Raw genomic sequence first — 16,968 nt, 5'->3', positions numbered from 1 at the left:
GCAATGGGGGTTAAGTGACTTGCCCAGAGTGACACAGCTAGGAAGTGTTTGAAGCCAGGCTTGAACCTAGAATCTCCTGTGTGTAGGCCTGGCTCTCAGTTCATTGAGCTACCCAGTCCTCCATTATCTTTTAAAGTCTGTCCATATTTGTTTGTTGTTTCCGTGGCATTCTCTCTCTCATCCTTTGCCATCCCCTTCTTTTGCCTTCTATCTTTCCCAACATCCCAAATGAATGCCCATTTATTTATTAATTTCTATTTATTAGTCTATTTCAAAGAATCCTGTCTTTTCATTAGGTAGCCAAAGTATAAGCTTCTTCTTCAGTATTTGGCCTTTCAGTGAATAGTCTGAAATAAAATTTTAAGGTATTGACCTATTTGATCTCCTTGCTGTCCAAGGGACTCTCAAAAGTCTTCTGTAACAACACAAATCAAAAGTATAGATTCTGTAGTGCTCAGCTTCCCTTATAGTCTAACTCTCAAAGACATACAATGTTACTGGAAAAACTGTAGCTTCGACTATACAGATCTTTTTTGGTCCTTATATTGCTGCTTTTTAGTATGCTGTTCAGATTTGTCATAGCTTTTCTTCCAAGCAAGCATCTTTTAATACCTTGGATGTAGTTATTGTCTGCAGTGATCTTTGAACCCAAGATAAAATCTGACACTGCTTCCATTTCTTCTCCCTCTATTAGTCAGGAAGTAATGGAAGCAGGTTTTTTTTTTTTAATTTTTTATTTGTTTTTATGTTAAGCTTTAAGCCAGCTTTTACATTCTCCTCTCTGACCCACATCAAGAGGCTTTTTTATTCTTCTTCACTTTCTGCCATCAGAATGGTATTGTCTGCATATCTGAAATTGTTGGCATTTTTCCCACTGACCTTAATTCCAGCTTTTGATTCATCCAGTCTGTTAATGTCCACATGTAAAGTTGCCTTTTAGATTGTTGAAAGAGTATTTGCTATGACCAATGAATTATCTTGACAAAACTCTTAATCTCTGCCTTGCTTCATTTTGTACTCCAAGGCCAGATTTGCCTGTTATACCATTTGTTTTGAATCTTTAGCATTCCAATTCTCTATGATAAATGTGGGTGTTATTTCTAGAAGATGTAAGTTTTCATAGAACTTATCTACTTTGACCCAAGGCATCAGTGATTAGAATGTAATTTGTATCACTATGATATTGAATGGTTTGCCTTGGATTCAAACTGATATCATTGCCATTTTTGAGATCACATGCCAGTATTGCTTTTTTTTACCCTTTTATTAACTATGAGGGCTACTTCATTTCTTTTAAGGAATTCTTGCTCAGTACTATATGTAATGATCACCTGAATTAAATTCACCCATTCCTCTCCATTTAAGTTCCTTTATACTCAAGATGTCGATGTTTAATCTTTCCATCTCCTGTTTGATCATATCTAGCTTACCTTGCTTCATAGAACTTACATTCCAGGTTCCTATGGAATACTGATCTTTACAGCATCAGACTTCCCTTTCATCACCAGATGCATTTTCAGTGGAGTTTCCTTTTGTCTTTGGCCCAGCCATTTCATTAGTACTAGAATTACTGGTAGCTATTCTCTCCTCTTCCTCAGTAGCATATTGGACACTTTCTGACTTGAAGGTTTATCTGCTGGTGTCATCTATTTTTAAAAAAATCATTTTAATGCTATCCATACTAAGTATTGGTTCCAAGGCAGAAGAGCTATAAGGGCAGAAACCTGAGGTTAGGTGATTTGCTCAGGCTCCTTCATCTAAGAAGTGACTGACATCAAATTTGAACCCAGAACCTCTGATCTCCAGGCCTGACTCTCCATATACTCTATAACTGCCCCTATGGCGTTTTCTTAACAAACTGGAGCAATTTGCCATTTTCTTCTCTACTGGATCACTTACTGTCCATCTTGGGTAAAACTGCATGGCATAGCTTATAATTTCACTGAGATATGAAAGCTTCTCTGCGAATAACATATCAGTGATCCAGGATAAGTCTATTTTTTGACCAGTAGTAGTAGTAAGGTTTTTTTTTTTTTTGATGACTGCTGTTTTGAGTACCAGTTTCAGGTCTAGAATTTTGAGATCTCTTTTTCTTCCCACTCCCCTACCCCCATCAATTCCCTTGAGGTTAACTTTTTAATTCTTCCTCCAGATGAATTATTTTTTTCTACTCCTTTAAAAAAATCCTTTGATAATTTGATTGGTATGGAACTGAATAAGAATGCATATTAATTTAGGTAGTATCACTTTTATTTTATTCATTTATCCATGAATTACCTAGTTATTTAGATCTGTCTTTATATTAACAATGTTCTGCAATTGTGTTCATATACTTCTTGTAGGTGTCTTGGAATGTAGACTCTAGTATTTTATGATTTCTAGTTATTTTAAATGAAATTTTTGTCACTTTCAAATGGATTTTCTTGGTATTAAAAAAGAAATGCCTATGGTTTTTTAGGACTTTTTTTATATCCTGCAATTTTGCTAAAGTTAATTATTTTAATTAGTTTTTAATTGACTATATGGTTTTCTAAGACATTTTTTAATGAAATGTTTATATTTTCAATGAACATGTATTTAATCTTCCTTTCATCTCTTCCTCCCTGGGGAAAAAACAAAAATATGCATAGTCAAGTAAAAAAAATTCCAACATTAGCCAAGCTCCCAAATTTATGTCTCACTCTGCATACTGAGTCCTATACTTTGATATCAGGAAATGAGTAACATTCTTTACCCAGTCCCTCTGGAATGATGGTTGGTAATTTCTTTGATCATTTTTTAAAAAAATTTTTTCCCTTTGATCATTTTTAAGTCTTTTGAAGTTGTTTTTCTTTACAATGTTGTAATTGTATGGCATGTTCTCCTGGTTCTGCTTACTTCATACAAGTATCCCCAAGTTTCTTTATAGCCTTTCTTTTTGTCATTTCTTAATTGACAATAGTATTTCATTATATGCACATATAATAATTTGTTCAGGCACTCTCTTATTGATGAGCACTCCTTGGGTTTCCACTTCAATGCTACCACAAGACCTGCTGTATTTTCTTTCTTTCTTTTTTTTTTAAACCCTTACCTTCTGTCTAGGAGTCAATACTGTGTATTGGCTCCAAGGCAGAAGAGTGGTAAGGGCTAGGCAATGGGGGTCAAGTGACTTGCCCAGGGTCACACAGCTGGGAAGTGTCTGAGGTCAGATTTGAACCTAGGACTTCCCGTCTCCAGGCCTGACTCTCAATCCACTGAGCCACCCAGCTGCACCCTCCTGCTGTATTTTCTTAAGTATGGATCCTTTTTCTGGGCCTTTGATCTCCTTAGCCCAGTTATGGTGAACCTTTGAGACCAAGGGCCCAAATGACAGCCTGCATGTGAGCCCCAGCCCCCTACCCTAGACAGGGGAGGAAGTTCTCCCATTGTTCTGTTAGACAAAGCAGTGGGTCATGTGAGAAATGTCCTCAGGTACATGTGGAGAGGGGCAAGGAAGCAGCCCCTTCCAGTACATGGCCTTAGGGGATAGGCCTAGCAAAGGTATGGCTGGGTTAAAAAGATTTAGTAACTTCTTGGTTATATTTCCAACTTGTTTTCTAGAGTAGCTGAATAAGTTCAGCGTTCTACCAACAGTTCGCTAATGTACTTATTTTTTCATAGTCCCTCTAAGATTTGCCATTTTCCTTTTGTGTAATCTTTGTTAATCTGATGGTGAGCTTGAACCTTGGAACTGGTTTGTATTTCTCTAATTATTCCTAACTAGCAACATTGAAAAAAAATATGGCTAGTTTGGATTTCTTCTTCTGAAAACTGCTTGCTTGTATTCTTTGATCATTTATCAATTGGCTACTATCCCATTTGCTTGTTTCTCTTCTAATTTTAGGTACACTGATTTTATTTGTGCAAAATCTTTAATTTTATGTAATCAAAACTAACCATTTTATCTTGTGCTCTTCTCTATCCTTTCTTTCATTATGGACTCTTTCTACCTTAGTATGAGTATTGAGTAAAATGATTATTCTAGTAGGCAGTATGCATAAAATACTGAATGTGGAAAATGACTTGACGTGGAAACCAGAGGCATTCACTTGTTGCATTCAATGTCCTCAAAGCATAAATTTTTAGTCATCTTTTTATATCATTTATTTTTATATATACTAGCCTCATCCCTTACCCAGAGAGCTATTCTTTGTAACAAAAAAGAAAAAGGAAAAAAGTAGTTAAGTACATTCAATAATACAGCTATTAAAGCTTAAAACTCCACTAAGACTTTTGGGTGTCCAGACCTATGCATAGTCCCCTACTTTTGCAAAAGTAGGGAGGCAAATGGGCTTGTTCCTCTTTCAGGTTCAAGTTTGGTCATTATACTTATTAGTAACTTTACTGGTTCTGCTTCACTTTGTTCCAGGTCATATTTTCTCACATTGTATTTTTTAAAAACCCTTACCTTCTGTCCTAGAATCAATACTGTATATTGGTTCCAAGACAGAAGAGCAGTAAAGGTTAGACAATGGGGGTTAAACTCAGGGTCATATGGATAAGTGTGAGAGGCCAGATTTGAATCTAGGATTTCCTGTCTCTAGGCCTGGCTCTTTACCCATTGTGCCACTGAGCTGTCCCACATTGTATATTCTTAATATTCATTTCTTGGAGCACAAAAAATTCCATTACACTTACATGCCAGAATTTATTTAGCCATTTTACAATCAATTGGCATTTCCAGACCTTTGGCACTATAAAAGGTGCTGTATTGTGGTATATGGGACTTTCCCCTTTGTTTTGATCTCCTTCCCCAAAACATATTTAGAGACTCTTTAAGGATAAACAATGAAGACTACCTTGAAAGACACATTTTATTTTCAAAAATACACATTTTATTTGCAAAAGTAGCTTTGTCCCTAGACTAGATGACCAGAACAAAGGTGAAGATGCTTGTGAAGTAAGTATGGAGACTTGATTTCTATATAGGGTATCTTTCAAGCAAGTCACTTCACCTCTGTAAAATGTAGAAATGTAAAATGATGAAAGGATTTCCAAGGTTTCTGTGTACATTCTGCAACTGAATTTTATTAGCTTTTATGAATAATCTCTATCATGTACTAGGAACTGTGAATTTATTTCTCATTACTAGGTTTAACAGGTAGTTGTTCAACACAGAAACTAAATCTTTAATTGAGGTCATTTACCTGGCAGAATAGCTTTCTAGCATATTCAAGTTCCATTTCAACCAGGCTTAAACTGATCTCTATCAGGCTGATTTTCATGATGAATCCCCTACTTCATGTGGGGGATACCATATCCTGGTTATTACAAATCAAAACTTTCAAGAGTGATTTGTGGAATGTGATTCTTCATTTGTTGATATGCATTGCAGCTGCTCTTCCTCTTTTCTATACCTTAAAGGGCACACAGCTTAAAGACAATAAGTGAAACAGGTTCCTCTAACTCTGGTACCAGTGCTTTTCCCACATTACAAGTTGTGTCAAAAAAGTTAAGGCTTAGTTCACTAGAGTTCTTAGCTCTTGAAAACACTGTCTATACATTGGATACCCAAATAAGAGGCAGGACAAAACTTTATATGAATGAGGGCCCATGTTTCCTAGTTCTTTGCATCCCTTATTATTGTATTTTGGGGATCTGAGGCTCGGATTTCCCTCCAGAAGGCTGGACTGAGACTGGATGGTTTGTGGGTGCCACAGGTTTATTCGATTTGAGATCTGGAGATAGAAACGAGATTGGTCCAAAAAAAGGTGTTCCCCTCCCATCCCACCAAGGATTTACTTCCATCCCCTCAATCCCATATTATACAAGGTCTTCCTAATACTTAATTCGCCCCATTATTTATTCCAGTTTTGTTAGGCATATTTTTCTCTCCCTTACCAGCCTGATTCCCCTGCTGCGCCTCAGGCCGGTCCCCCCAGAGCTGGTGTTTGGGGTCATTGAGGTATCTTCGGCTTCGATGGCATGTTAGACAAGTCTGTACTGTCCAGCGCTGCCCTAGGTGACCTTGGAGGTGAGGGTGGAAAGATTGAAGGAGGGTGGTGTATGTAGGGGAGGGCTGTGCCCTCCCCTCCTCTCCCATTTTCCACTATTCGGCTGAAGGCAGGGCTGGCTTCCCCCACTCTCAAACACTGCTGTTCCCAACTCTAAAGTTTCCATTGGCCCCCAAGTTCCTTCCAGTTTGTCTAGTCTCCCTAGCCAGGGAGCCCAAACCGGGTTGGGCTATAATGGCAAAGAAAGGCTAGAAAGAACACATTTTTTTTTTAAGTCAGACGCCGCACACAAGTTATTTAAAAAAGTACGCCGCCCATCCACGGTTCCATTTCATGCCACGCGGGTGGAAGGGTCACTTACGCCTCTGCCGCTGGGTACAAGTCAGACCCGGGACGAGGAGGGAGGAGCAGCCGCGACAGAGAGTCCTTTTCACTGAGGGGTCCCTTGGAGGCGAGGACAGACAGCGGGGTCACCCGCAGCCCCTCCTATCCCCGCTTCCCACCCCCTTTCTCCCTCCCCCCACGGCCTCACTGTCGCAGGACGAGCCTCTTCCCGATGGTTCTCTCCGTGTGGCAGTAAAACCTTGCCAGCGCCTGGTTCTCGGGGTTCTGGGCTAGGACGCAATGGGCAGCCTGGCGAGAAAGGAAGGGGCGCTGGTCCCTTTCCGACTCCACGCGAAACTCCCCACCCTGTTCCTCCCTTCCCTTAACGTCCAAGGAGCCCATACCTGGTACAAGAAGCTGAGTCTTTGAAAAGCCTCCTTGTCCTTCACCTGGCCCGCCATTCGCCCAGCAGCTCTTATACACCCTGGCCCGCCGTAATATTGCCTCATTCCTCATCCCACCTCTTCGCGGAGCGACTACACGCGCAGCGCCTGCTGGGAGGTGTAGTCTCCACAGCTACTACATATTCCACAAGTTTTCCGAAGGGGCAAACCTCCCCTCCCCTTTCCTCATCTCGAAAATTCCGCCCAGGACACATAGTTCCACCCAGTCTCCGCCTCCTTCTAGGGTTTTTTTTTTTTTTTGTCATGTAACTAAATGAGTTGCACAATAAACGATGCAGTATAATCTCTCCTTTGGCCTCAGTTCTAGAACCTTTCGATGCTAACCTGATCCCTACACCAGGGTCCCCCAGCTGGCCCTTAACTGGGTCATTTATGATTCCCTGGGAAGTCAGGTTTGTCAGGCACCCCTTTTGCTTTCCTCCTGGGACTAACTCCATCCTCGATGTACAGAAAGGAAATAGCTTGTGAAGTAAAAATTAAGATTTAGAATTTGGAAATCCCAATACAATCATTTTGCAGCTAAACAAACTGAGGCCCAAAGGGACTTGACTAAAATCACAGTTAATAGCGCCAGAACTGAAACCTTGGTCCTTAAACTCTTATTTCCAGTTCTTTTTTTACTACAGGGGCTGCCATAGGTTAGTAGAAACTTCTTTTTCTTCAGGGTTACAGGGCAGAAGCACTTCTTACCTTTACTTACATTTAAATGGAAAGATCATGAAACCGTAATCTACAAAGAGGGTCATGGGAGGATAAAATAACGAGGTATTTTGGCAAACAAATGTGAGCTATATTATGAAGACAGGCTTTCCTTTTTGCCTACGTAATTCTGAAGGGTAGTGTAGATGATCTGGAGAAACATCCCAATATGCCCTCAGCAGGAAGAGCAGTGCCAGAGATAAAAGCCACTTTTTCTCATCACAAGACATACTTCTAGAACATGCCTAGATAGGCTGGCTTTTAAACCAGGACACATTCAAATCTAACGTGGGATGGGCACTGGCTGCATGAACACCATTTAAAATGGATTTAAAACTTTCTGGCCTTAATCAAGCACGTCTGGCTAAAAAAAATTTTTTTTTTTTAAGGCTGTAGGGATTAGGTTTACAGTACTGAGTGAAAAAGTACTGGCCTGGCTTTGGAGGTGGACCTGGTTTCTCACCCATCACTGTGACCTGTCCTGGCCTTCATGCATCTGCTTCATTTGTAAAACTGGGAGGGTTACACATGCCTCTCAGCTCCTCCTAGCTCTAAACCTGTGATTCTGTGCAAAGAACTTAAATTAGTTCTTGATCTTTAACACTGATGAATTAGAAAGATGGAAGGCAGATATTTAACCTCATTCATCTTCTTTCCTCTCATCATAAAAACTATTAGCCTCATTAGTTTATCAATAGTTCTATATGAAGTTATTAGCATATTCCCCAACATTTTACCAGCCCAGTGTTAACCAATGTAATTAGGGCCCAGGCAAAGAACATTGTGGGAAAGCCTAATTCTTTTGCATTATTTGTTGTTGTTGGGGAAGGGGGTGAGGGTGGGTAAAGAAAGAGCCAGGGCCAATCTTAAACTTGTCATATTGATGCTTACTTATATGTGAAATCTTTATTATCTGCAGCCATAGACAATTTGATTTTGGAATATGTAATGCTTTTGGCAACATATTTGCCTTCAGGTTACTTTGGCTAAACCTAGTTTTGAGCCTGGTAGGTAATAGATTTGAGTAGAAACTGGGGGGGGGCCAGGATTTCAAAACAGGTTGTAGGAAACCCAGTTATGATTTATTGTAGCCCTGCCCACCCTAGCCGTAAGTGTTGTGTGTGGATGGTGAGGAGCAATGCTTCCTAGTTCCATTAATGGCACAGCCAGTATTAAAAAAAGATGGGACCTCAGAGGTTATGTTTCTAGTTCAACCCCATCATTTGACAGATGGTGGTAACTGATGTTTGGAAAAAAGAGCTGGCCCAACAACTAAAAGGCAGAACTAGGATTTGAACCTATGTCTCCCCAATACAAATCCCAGCATTTCCCCCTTTATCATGCTACTTCTCCACTACCTTTGTACTCTAGCTAAAAGCTATCCAAGCCTCCTGTAGGACCAGGACAAGGAGAAATAATTCCTTCCTCCATCTCTTATTACTAATTAATTTTGGGTGGCATCTCTGCCTTTCTGGGCTTAAATTTTTCTGCCTCTACCCTTCACCACCCTCACCAGTGGCATGTCTGAAATAGGATGGCCCCATGAAAGTTGGAAGAATAATGTTCTATTTTTCCCTATGGCTGGAACCTCTGGCTCCTCTTCAAATCCCTTCACTAACTTTCCTTTCTCCATCTTCTCTTAGCCCTTGCCCCAGACCAACAGTCTTCTTCCCATGTGACTGACAATTCACTTTTATTTCATTCTAGGGATACAGATTATTCTGATTCCCTCAAAGGAACAAAACTGTCCTGGACATATAGAACCACCCAAAATGGGTGAGCAGAGGCTTCAAGGTTCCTACTTCCTTTTTTGAAGGAAGGGAGCCCTAAAGTCCTCTTACAATGAGGAAACTGGTGGACCACAGTGCAGGCAACCAAGACATCCTCACCTTCAGTAAACCACTTCCCCCTCTTCACATAATGGGAAGAGACCAGTTTCCAGGTGTGATCTGAGACTTTCTCTTCCAGGCCCAGTCTCTCTTTCCTAGGATAATCTTCCCTCCCACTACCTCATCTTTTCCAGGAGGATACAGGACATGAGCCTGATAGTAAGGAAACCTCTAGCAGCAGGACACAGGCAATTAAGAGACACAGTTCCAAATACCTGTCTCCCTGGTCACCTTCATAACTTCAACATCCCACCCTGTCCCTTCCCATCATCATTCCCAATCTGTGGGTGGCCGGATGGTAAGAGGAGCTGCATTCTTCCGCCCAGCCCGGATACCCGGGTAGAAGAGTGGCCAGAGTTTTTCAGTGAAGGTGTCAGTAAAAGTATAGATGTGGGAGCGGTCAGTGACATTGTAGAAAGACAGTGTGCCGGCCTCGTAGTCCAAGAATACACCCACCCGCTTGGGTTTCACTTTTATGCAGAGAGGGGTGAAAGGTGAGGTCGTGGCTGCATATTTGTCCCCATTCCACAGTCGCACCCTCCAGTAACCTGTCTCAGGTAGTGGCGTTAGCTCGCCTTTTCGGCTGACGGAGTCCTGGCACACACCTACTGCCCAGTGGGTCTTATCACCCACCTCCACCTCCCAGTAGTGACGACCTGAGGTGAAGCCCTCTGTGGCCAGGACACAGGGGTAGAAGGTAAAGCGCCGAGGTGTATCAGGCAAGTCCCGGAGACGAGTTTCCACAAACTTGACACTTTTTCGGTCCTCTGATAGGACTAAGTTAGGGTGAGCTGTCTCTGGGTCCAGGGTCACATCCGCTGTAGGAAGAAGCCAGAGTAAGGGAGAAGGTGGGAAGGATGTAATGGACCTACCTTTGAAGGCCTATCTTCTCTAAGTTCCCCCCAAAATCACTATATTTGGTTGACTTTTAGTCCTTCATGTTTTATGATAGCGGGAGAATACTATTTTCATCCTAATGCCAATGCATTCACTTAGAGCAAACTCCTGACTATTCAGAAGCTAATTGGCTAGGGGGTGATTAATTCAGGTCTTGGCCCTCTCCATTTTTTTGGTTCACTAAAATCTGTCCCAATATGTTGGGAGGGGAAAGGGCAAGGTCTGAGGGCCAGAAAAAGAGGGGAGTAGTGAGCTGAGAGGAAGAGGGCAAGATTGAGGGTATGAGAAAGAGAGAATAAAGGGAGACTGAAGGCCAAAGGGAGTGGGGTAGGTGAGGAAGGGTTGAGGAGGCAGAGGGGAAAAACCTAAGGAATCTTTCCTTCCTAAATATTCTTGCAGCTAGTTCTCTTTTTGGCCCAACTCACCCATCAGCTGTTTAAGGATCTTCCTTAGGGCAAAGTACTGTCGGGGGAAGCTGCTGAAGTTCTTTTCCAGCTCAATGGAGACCGAGGTCACCTCCATGGTCTTCACCTTCTCACATCTGAGAGGGGGTGGGGTGGGAGTGGGGATAAGGGGCCAGATCAAGGAAATGCCCTAGGCAACTGGGCCACAGCTATCCAAGCCTTCAGAGAGAAGCTGTGATCACCAGTTCTTCCCATTCCTTGCTCCCTAAACTATAACTAAGAATTCCTTTCCTGTTTCTTTCCCTTAGTCCAATCTGCTGAGTGTGGGAGGAGGCTGAGAAGGGCAGCACAGGGTCCCCAAATATCCTTTCCTTTCAGAGCTCTACAGGTCCTTTTGTACCCCTTTATTCCATCTTTTCTAGGTCCCATTCCAACTGGTAGATTGATACAGGATTTAATCTGTCATTGCTCATTGTATTAAGTGAAATATAAGCAATAAACTGGGAGAAGAGGGCATTGTCATGGCTGTCCCCAGTGACCTCATGTCTCTTGGTGCTAGGGAACTTTCTCTCTCTCACTCCCACTCAAAAGCCCTGTCTGATCTTGATATCCCAACTATGGGCAGCTGGTCCAAAGAGGAATCACTTACTTTTCCAGTGTGCTTTTGACGTCCTACAGGAGAGAAAGAAGCAGAATTTAGTATTTTATTGCCTTTTTACTCCCCCCCCCCCCTGCCTCTAGCTCATCTCAGCCCTATGGGTCCTATGGGTCTTTCCAGGGATTGATTCAGTATCTTTAGAAGAAGGAAACAAAACATCATAAACTGGGAGGGGGAGGATAGAGTCAAGTGTGGAGGGGAAAATTCTGGATGGAGTTCAGGACCTCACTTTCTGACTCATCTGATTGATCCCTTCTTTTTTATGGCTTGCGATTGGAAGTTCAACTTTGGTCCTTTATAATGATGCTCAGACATTACTACAAATGATTTTGTGCATGTTTGTTCTTCCATGATGGGGAAGTAGCATGACATAATGGATAGAAGGCTGGCAAAGGAGTCAAGAAGACTCAAGTTCAAGCCCTGGATCTGAAGCTCATGAGCTGTGTGACCACAGGTTAATCATCTTGGCAACTAAGCCCTTAAGTGAGAATAATGTGCACCAGTGGAGTGAATTTCTACAGCAGGAATTACATATACTGGATAACTGATTCAGGCAAGAGCAGCATTAGGATAAATTTATTAAGATGAAATTCAATAGGGATAAATATAAATTTTTACCTTTAGGATCAAAATCCTCATCTTTACAAGTATTTGTTGGGTTAGGAAGTATGATTAGAACAAGTCTGTCTGAAAAAGATCCAGTTTTTTTTAAAAATTAAAATTCTTGCCTTCCATCTTAAGACTTAATACTGTGTGCTGATTCCAAGGCAGAAGAGTGGCAAGGGCTAGGCAATGGGGGTTAAGGTGATTTGCCCAGTTACACAGCTAGGAAGTGTCTAAGGCCAAATTTGAACCCAGGATCTCTCACCTGTAGGCCTAAGTCTCAATCCACTGAGCCACCTCCTCTGAGGGAGGGGTTTTAGTGGACTACAAGTTCACTATTGGATCAGCACTGTGATATGATGTGGTAAGTCCATAAAGCAAACATGACTTTGAATTGCATTGGGACACAGCTTTCCAAAAGTAGGAGGCAGCAGCCCTCTGGTCTGGTTATATGTCATTAGAGCTAATTTACTCAGTTCTGAGCACTACGGTTTAAGGACACAAATAAGCTGGAGAGAATCTGAATGGGGAACAACTGAGGATGATGAATGGTGTTGAGTCCACATCATCTGAGGATTGTTTAAAAGAACTGGGGTTGTTTACCCTGGAGACTTGACTTGGGGGAACATAATGGCTGCCATGCCAGGTGGAAGAGGCAAAATCAAGAGCAATGGGTAGAAATCATAAAGAGGCAAATTTAGTCTTTACGTCAGGAAGAATTTCCTAACAATTAGATTTGTCTGAAAGTGGAGTGGGTTGCTTCAAGAGGGAAAGAAAAGGGGTCTCTTTTTCCTTTTCCTTGGAGGTCCTTCAAGGATATACTGGATACAAATTTCTCATTATACTGGGATTCCTTTCAGGTATAGGTTGGACTATATATACACAGTTAGTGTTACCTCTTCCAACCCTAAAAATTCTGTGATTCTGAGTTTTCCATATAGATGGAATTAAAAGTCTAAACTTTCCCCCACCTCCAAGGGGGAAAAAAATCTAAAGATAAGAATCCTGTGGAACCCTTTGTCCTGCAAATCCTTAGTACAGGAGGTTGAATGAGTAGTAGATGGTGAATAAATGATCCCCATTGCCATCATCATGACAGTTTAAAATTAGGAGGGAACTAAAATTATCTACTCCTACACCTTCATTTGTACAGATGAGTAAATTCATTTGCTGAAAAAGGAAGATGATTTGCTCAGGTTGTAGCTGTAAAGACAGTAGACAGAAGCCCAAGAATTTGAAACTAGGTTTTTTTCACTCTCTTGTTCTAGGGTTTTTTACATCCTATTGGACCTTCTAATTCATGAATGTGTAACCCCAAATTGAAAGTCTTGAGTTTTAGGGGATACAAAATAACAAGACAGTCTCTATCCTCATGAAGCCCCTCAAGCAAATGAAGATGACAAAACTTCCATACTTGAAAGGAATCTTAACTGCTTAAAAGAACTGTTATCAAATATTTCAGAAGCATCACTTTATATATAATAGACAAACAATTCTCAAAGATTAATTTAGGAATGTTCATAAAGACTTGTCAGCACCTTTGGATACTAGTTCCTGAGAGAAAACAATTTTGTATAGCTACAGCACTTTAAAATTTTACAAGGCGTGCTTTCTAAATTAAATTGATAATTTAAACATTATGGTCCTCACTTTACAAATGGATGCCAAGAGCTTAAGTGTCCCTAACCCAAGGTCACACACGGCTATGTGTTAAATGCTAATGGCAGGATTTGAAGTCAGGTCTTGTTCAACCAAAGCAAAAAACTTTGAAAGCCTGGGGAGTTTAAGTGTCTAGTGCAAGAAAGTCAAGACTAGAATCTAAGTCTCAAACCCCACTCTAACTAACCCCACTATATCTAGGATGGACAGAATGAGTTATAGGGTCTGATCTTAGATGTGTAAAGCTAGAAGTGAAGAGAGTGAAGAGGAAGTCACACCTTGAGCATCTCGAACCCTGACTGTAGGCACTTGCCCTCAATCTCAGCAGCAAGGCGGGCAAGGTCCCGACGTTGCTCCCCTAGCTGGGCAGCATTTTCCCGAAGTCTCTGCAGGATATCTTGTTCCTCCTCCTCTAGTCTGGAGAGCAGAAGCTGCTGTTCTTCCTCTAGCCGTCGATGTAATTCTTCAAACTCCCCAGCAATTTGCTGCCGCCTAGTCTCTACTCGACGCTGAGAAAAGAGAAGGATATATGTCAAAAGGGCCAGCTAGGAATCCTCTAGTTCTATCCCAAGCCACCACTTAAATGAATTAACACAGGTTAAATCCCATTATAAGGAACTGAAGGATACCCATTTTCATGATTTCTTTTGTAATGAGAACATTGAGGAATAATAGAGGTTGAGTACTACTGGCCTTTGTGTAGGCAGTTGGTAGGGTTATGAGTTAGCAATTAGGAACAAAAAAAAGTGCTCAAAACACGGCAAGAGAAAAGGGGAAAACCCCCAAAGCAAATTTTCATTCACTTTCAAGGAGGTGGCATGCACACACCTTCACCCCATCCCTTCAACTCCTCCAAGTTTCTATATCTTTCTGAGTCTGTTGTTTGGTTTTGCAGGGTTGTTTGAGAATTTGGGATGTTTGAAGAAGGGAGTTGCTTGAATTCCTCTGCTTAATTTTCCACTCTTCTTCCCCTTTACACTTTTACAGTTTATTAGCAAGTGAGATGTTTTCTGTAAGTATAGTTGAAAAATATTTTGCAAACAATACACAATCAAAACTTCTCAGAAAAGAGTGACAGACTAAAGGAGATATTAGCTTTAGTGGATTAGTGGTAAGGGGGTGGTCAGCATCTTGAACAGATAAATACAATTTATGATTTTTCAACAATTTTCTTGATTTAAAAGTTTTGAAATTTTAATTGGATTCTTTTAAAAACCTTATGTTTTAAAATGAAAACCTACATTGTTTTAATATATTAAAATTAAAGGTATAGCATGATATTGGCTATAATAAATTTCAAGGTTAAAAGCTCTAATTATTTACCTTAAGTCATTTTTGAAGAAAGTTGGGCCATCAAATTTGTGAATTGTATATAACAGATGCTTAGTAAATATTCATTGCATTAATAAACTGAGTTTAGCAATTGTAAAAGTTAAATATACAGTCCTTCATGAAAATATTTTTTATTATGGTGAAGTTTTTATTTTAATGGTACACTTGTAATGGGATTTGACCTGTAGTAGCCTTTGGTTATGTCTATAATAATCATACCCACAGCATAGCTCTGGTTAAACTTTCTCCCTCCCTCCCTAGTGTTTTCACCTTGAGCTCCCCAGGTTTCTTCTCTTCAGATGACTTGCACTGGGTGATCTCCTGCAGTTTCTGCTCCAGAGGCTCCAGACACTTTTGCAGCTTCTCCTGAGATGAAGGATTGTGAAAGGTGACGGGGGCTGGCTGTCACCATCACCTGCCCAGTCCTTCAAACTCACTTGTCTTCTTTGCTGATTTTCTCAGCTCAACCACTATATCATCACTCTTGAAATCATTCATTCAGACCCGCCCCCACCACCACCACACAATTCATACCCAATCATCTACTAAATGAATCTCACTTGTCTAATTGCTTCCCAGAATTCAAAGCCTACCCCCAACCTGGTCCCCTATTTAACCAGATAGTTGCTAGTATTCATTGCCCACTATCAATTTTTATGATTTCCCCTGACTTTCCCTGCTAAACCCCCAATTTTCAAGAAATATATGTCTTTTTCATCCGTCCACTCTGTTATTAAATAGTCATTACTTACATGGATTAATTAAAATCTAAGTTAGTAACATAAAGTAAGTGATAAAAATGCAGTGCTTATATATTATTCTCTATTTGTGATTAAACATGTAGCTTGTAGCCTAGAAGGAAATCTTGTAATCTAAATAAATTCTCCTTTCTCAATTGTAGAAGCATAAGCAAACACCAAAAGTTCAACTCGAGGCTGGTGCTGCATAAGTCTAAAGGTATGATGCTATTTCTCCCCAGTTTTAAGGGGAGATAGTAAGGGAGAATTCTGTGATGGGGGGAGCCAGATCACTGACTCCCAGTCAGTTCTTCTCAAAGTGATGTCATTTATTTGTGCAAAATACTGTAAATTCCCAGATCAAACACACGGATATTCACACATATGGCCCCAAATGTGCTGCAAAGTCAAAAATAAATGATTTTTGGATAATCCTCACCACTGTTTGCTTCCATTCGCGTGGATAATTGAGTTGACTGGATGTACTGAGCGCCCCCTGTGTGTGTAGCTCTGGGAGGTTTACAGAATGTGGACCAGATGCAGTCTTGCCCTCAAGGAGCTTACAATCCTCTACCCAATGGAGTCTCCCATCCTCTGTTGCTCCTCCCTCTTTTTTCTCCCCACGTCGGCATCACGCATCAGGTTCCCCACCTTGTACTCCTGTGCAGCATCATCCAGTGGCACGATGGTGTGAGCCCGGTGGGCATGGGAGATCTCGCACACCAAGCATACAGGTTCCTGGTCCTCGCAGCAAAAGAGGTTAAGGGCTTCATGGTGCTGGGGGCAGAGGCTCTCATCTCGGGTCTTCCGCTTGACAGCTTGTAGTTGTTTGGCGATTTCCACCATGTTGCCTAGTTGCCTATTGGGCCGGAGGCTGCGATAGCGTGATGTCTTTCGGCAAACGGGGCAGGGGAAGTCTCTTTCCAGTTCTTCCCACCAACGGGTAATGCAGGCTCGGCAGAAATTGTGCCCACATTCAATGATGACAGGCTCCTTCAGGTACTCCAGGCACACTGAACAGCTTGCCTCTACCTGTAAGTTCTCCAAGGCTGTGGCTGCTGAGGCCGCTGAGGCCCCTGCCTCAATCAGGCCTGTATCTGCCATTATTCACCTGACAGTGGGGAAGACAAGGAAAGAAGGTGGTCTTAGTTTCAATTCTTTGATGCTTTAGTCCAGCAAATATTCTTAACTTCATTCCCGATCTCAATTTTCCTGTTTAATCCTAGGTCTGAATGCCATTTGGCATTCTCATCCAGATGTTTTCCCTATTATTCCCTTATCTTCAACCTTCCATCCCATACCTTTATGAAAGCTTTTTGCCATAGTC

At 41.4% G+C, this 16,968-nt stretch overlaps 2 protein-coding genes and 1 non-coding gene across 16 annotated transcripts in view; all 3 read right to left on the bottom strand.

The window, feature by feature from the left end:
• Nucleotides 1–2,232: 2,232 nt before the first annotated feature.
• On the bottom strand, nt 2,233–7,108 carry RPP21 (ribonuclease P/MRP subunit p21). Of its 2 annotated transcripts, none has more exons than XM_007483477.3 (5): nt 6,704–7,108; nt 6,508–6,608; nt 6,337–6,419; nt 5,863–5,988; nt 2,233–2,603 (listed from the first exon to the last, which is right to left on the bottom strand). In XM_007483477.3, the coding sequence occupies exons 1-5, from the start codon at nt 6,806–6,808 to the stop codon at nt 2,590–2,592; spliced, it is 429 nt and encodes a 142-aa protein (XP_007483539.1). In that variant the 5' UTR covers nt 6,809–7,108; the 3' UTR covers nt 2,233–2,589. The 2 variants fall into 2 exon arrangements, with proteins under 2 accessions (XP_007483539.1, XP_007483538.1); XM_007483476.3 differs by lacking the exon at nt 2,233–2,603 and adding an exon at nt 4,834–5,699 and having other exon boundaries at nt 6,704–7,102.
• Nucleotides 7,109–8,328: 1,220 nt separating this feature from the next.
• The window catches only part of TRIM39 (tripartite motif containing 39), a 55,501-nt gene continuing 46,861 nt past the window's right edge, over nt 8,329–16,968 (bottom strand). For all 13 annotated transcript variants that reach the window (XM_056817824.1, XM_056817825.1, XM_056817819.1 and 10 more), the window contains 6 exons: nt 16,293–16,752; nt 15,175–15,270; nt 13,851–14,081; nt 11,302–11,324; nt 10,674–10,789; nt 8,329–10,169 (listed from right to left, as the gene is read on the bottom strand). In XM_056817824.1, the coding sequence (XP_056673802.1) occupies nt 9,622–10,169; nt 10,674–10,789; nt 11,302–11,324; nt 13,851–14,081; nt 15,175–15,270; nt 16,293–16,745 (1,467 nt within the window). In that variant the 5' untranslated portion in view covers nt 16,746–16,752 and the 3' untranslated portion in view covers nt 8,329–9,621. The remainder of the gene's footprint in view (nt 10,170–10,673; nt 10,790–11,301; nt 11,325–13,850; nt 14,082–15,174; nt 15,271–16,292; nt 16,753–16,968) is intronic.
• Nucleotides 15,274–15,335, bottom strand: MIR7278 (microRNA mir-7278). Its single transcript, NR_127472.1, has one exon. It is a non-coding gene; the product is annotated as a microRNA mir-7278 (primary transcript).

The sequence above is a fragment of the Monodelphis domestica genome, chromosome 2 (assembly GCF_027887165.1).
Source record: "Monodelphis domestica isolate mMonDom1 chromosome 2, mMonDom1.pri, whole genome shotgun sequence".
Lineage (NCBI taxonomy): Eukaryota > Metazoa > Chordata > Mammalia > Didelphimorphia > Didelphidae > Monodelphis > Monodelphis domestica.
The sequence above is the reverse complement of the archived record's forward strand: the minus strand, read 5'-3'. Positions and strand labels throughout refer to the sequence as shown.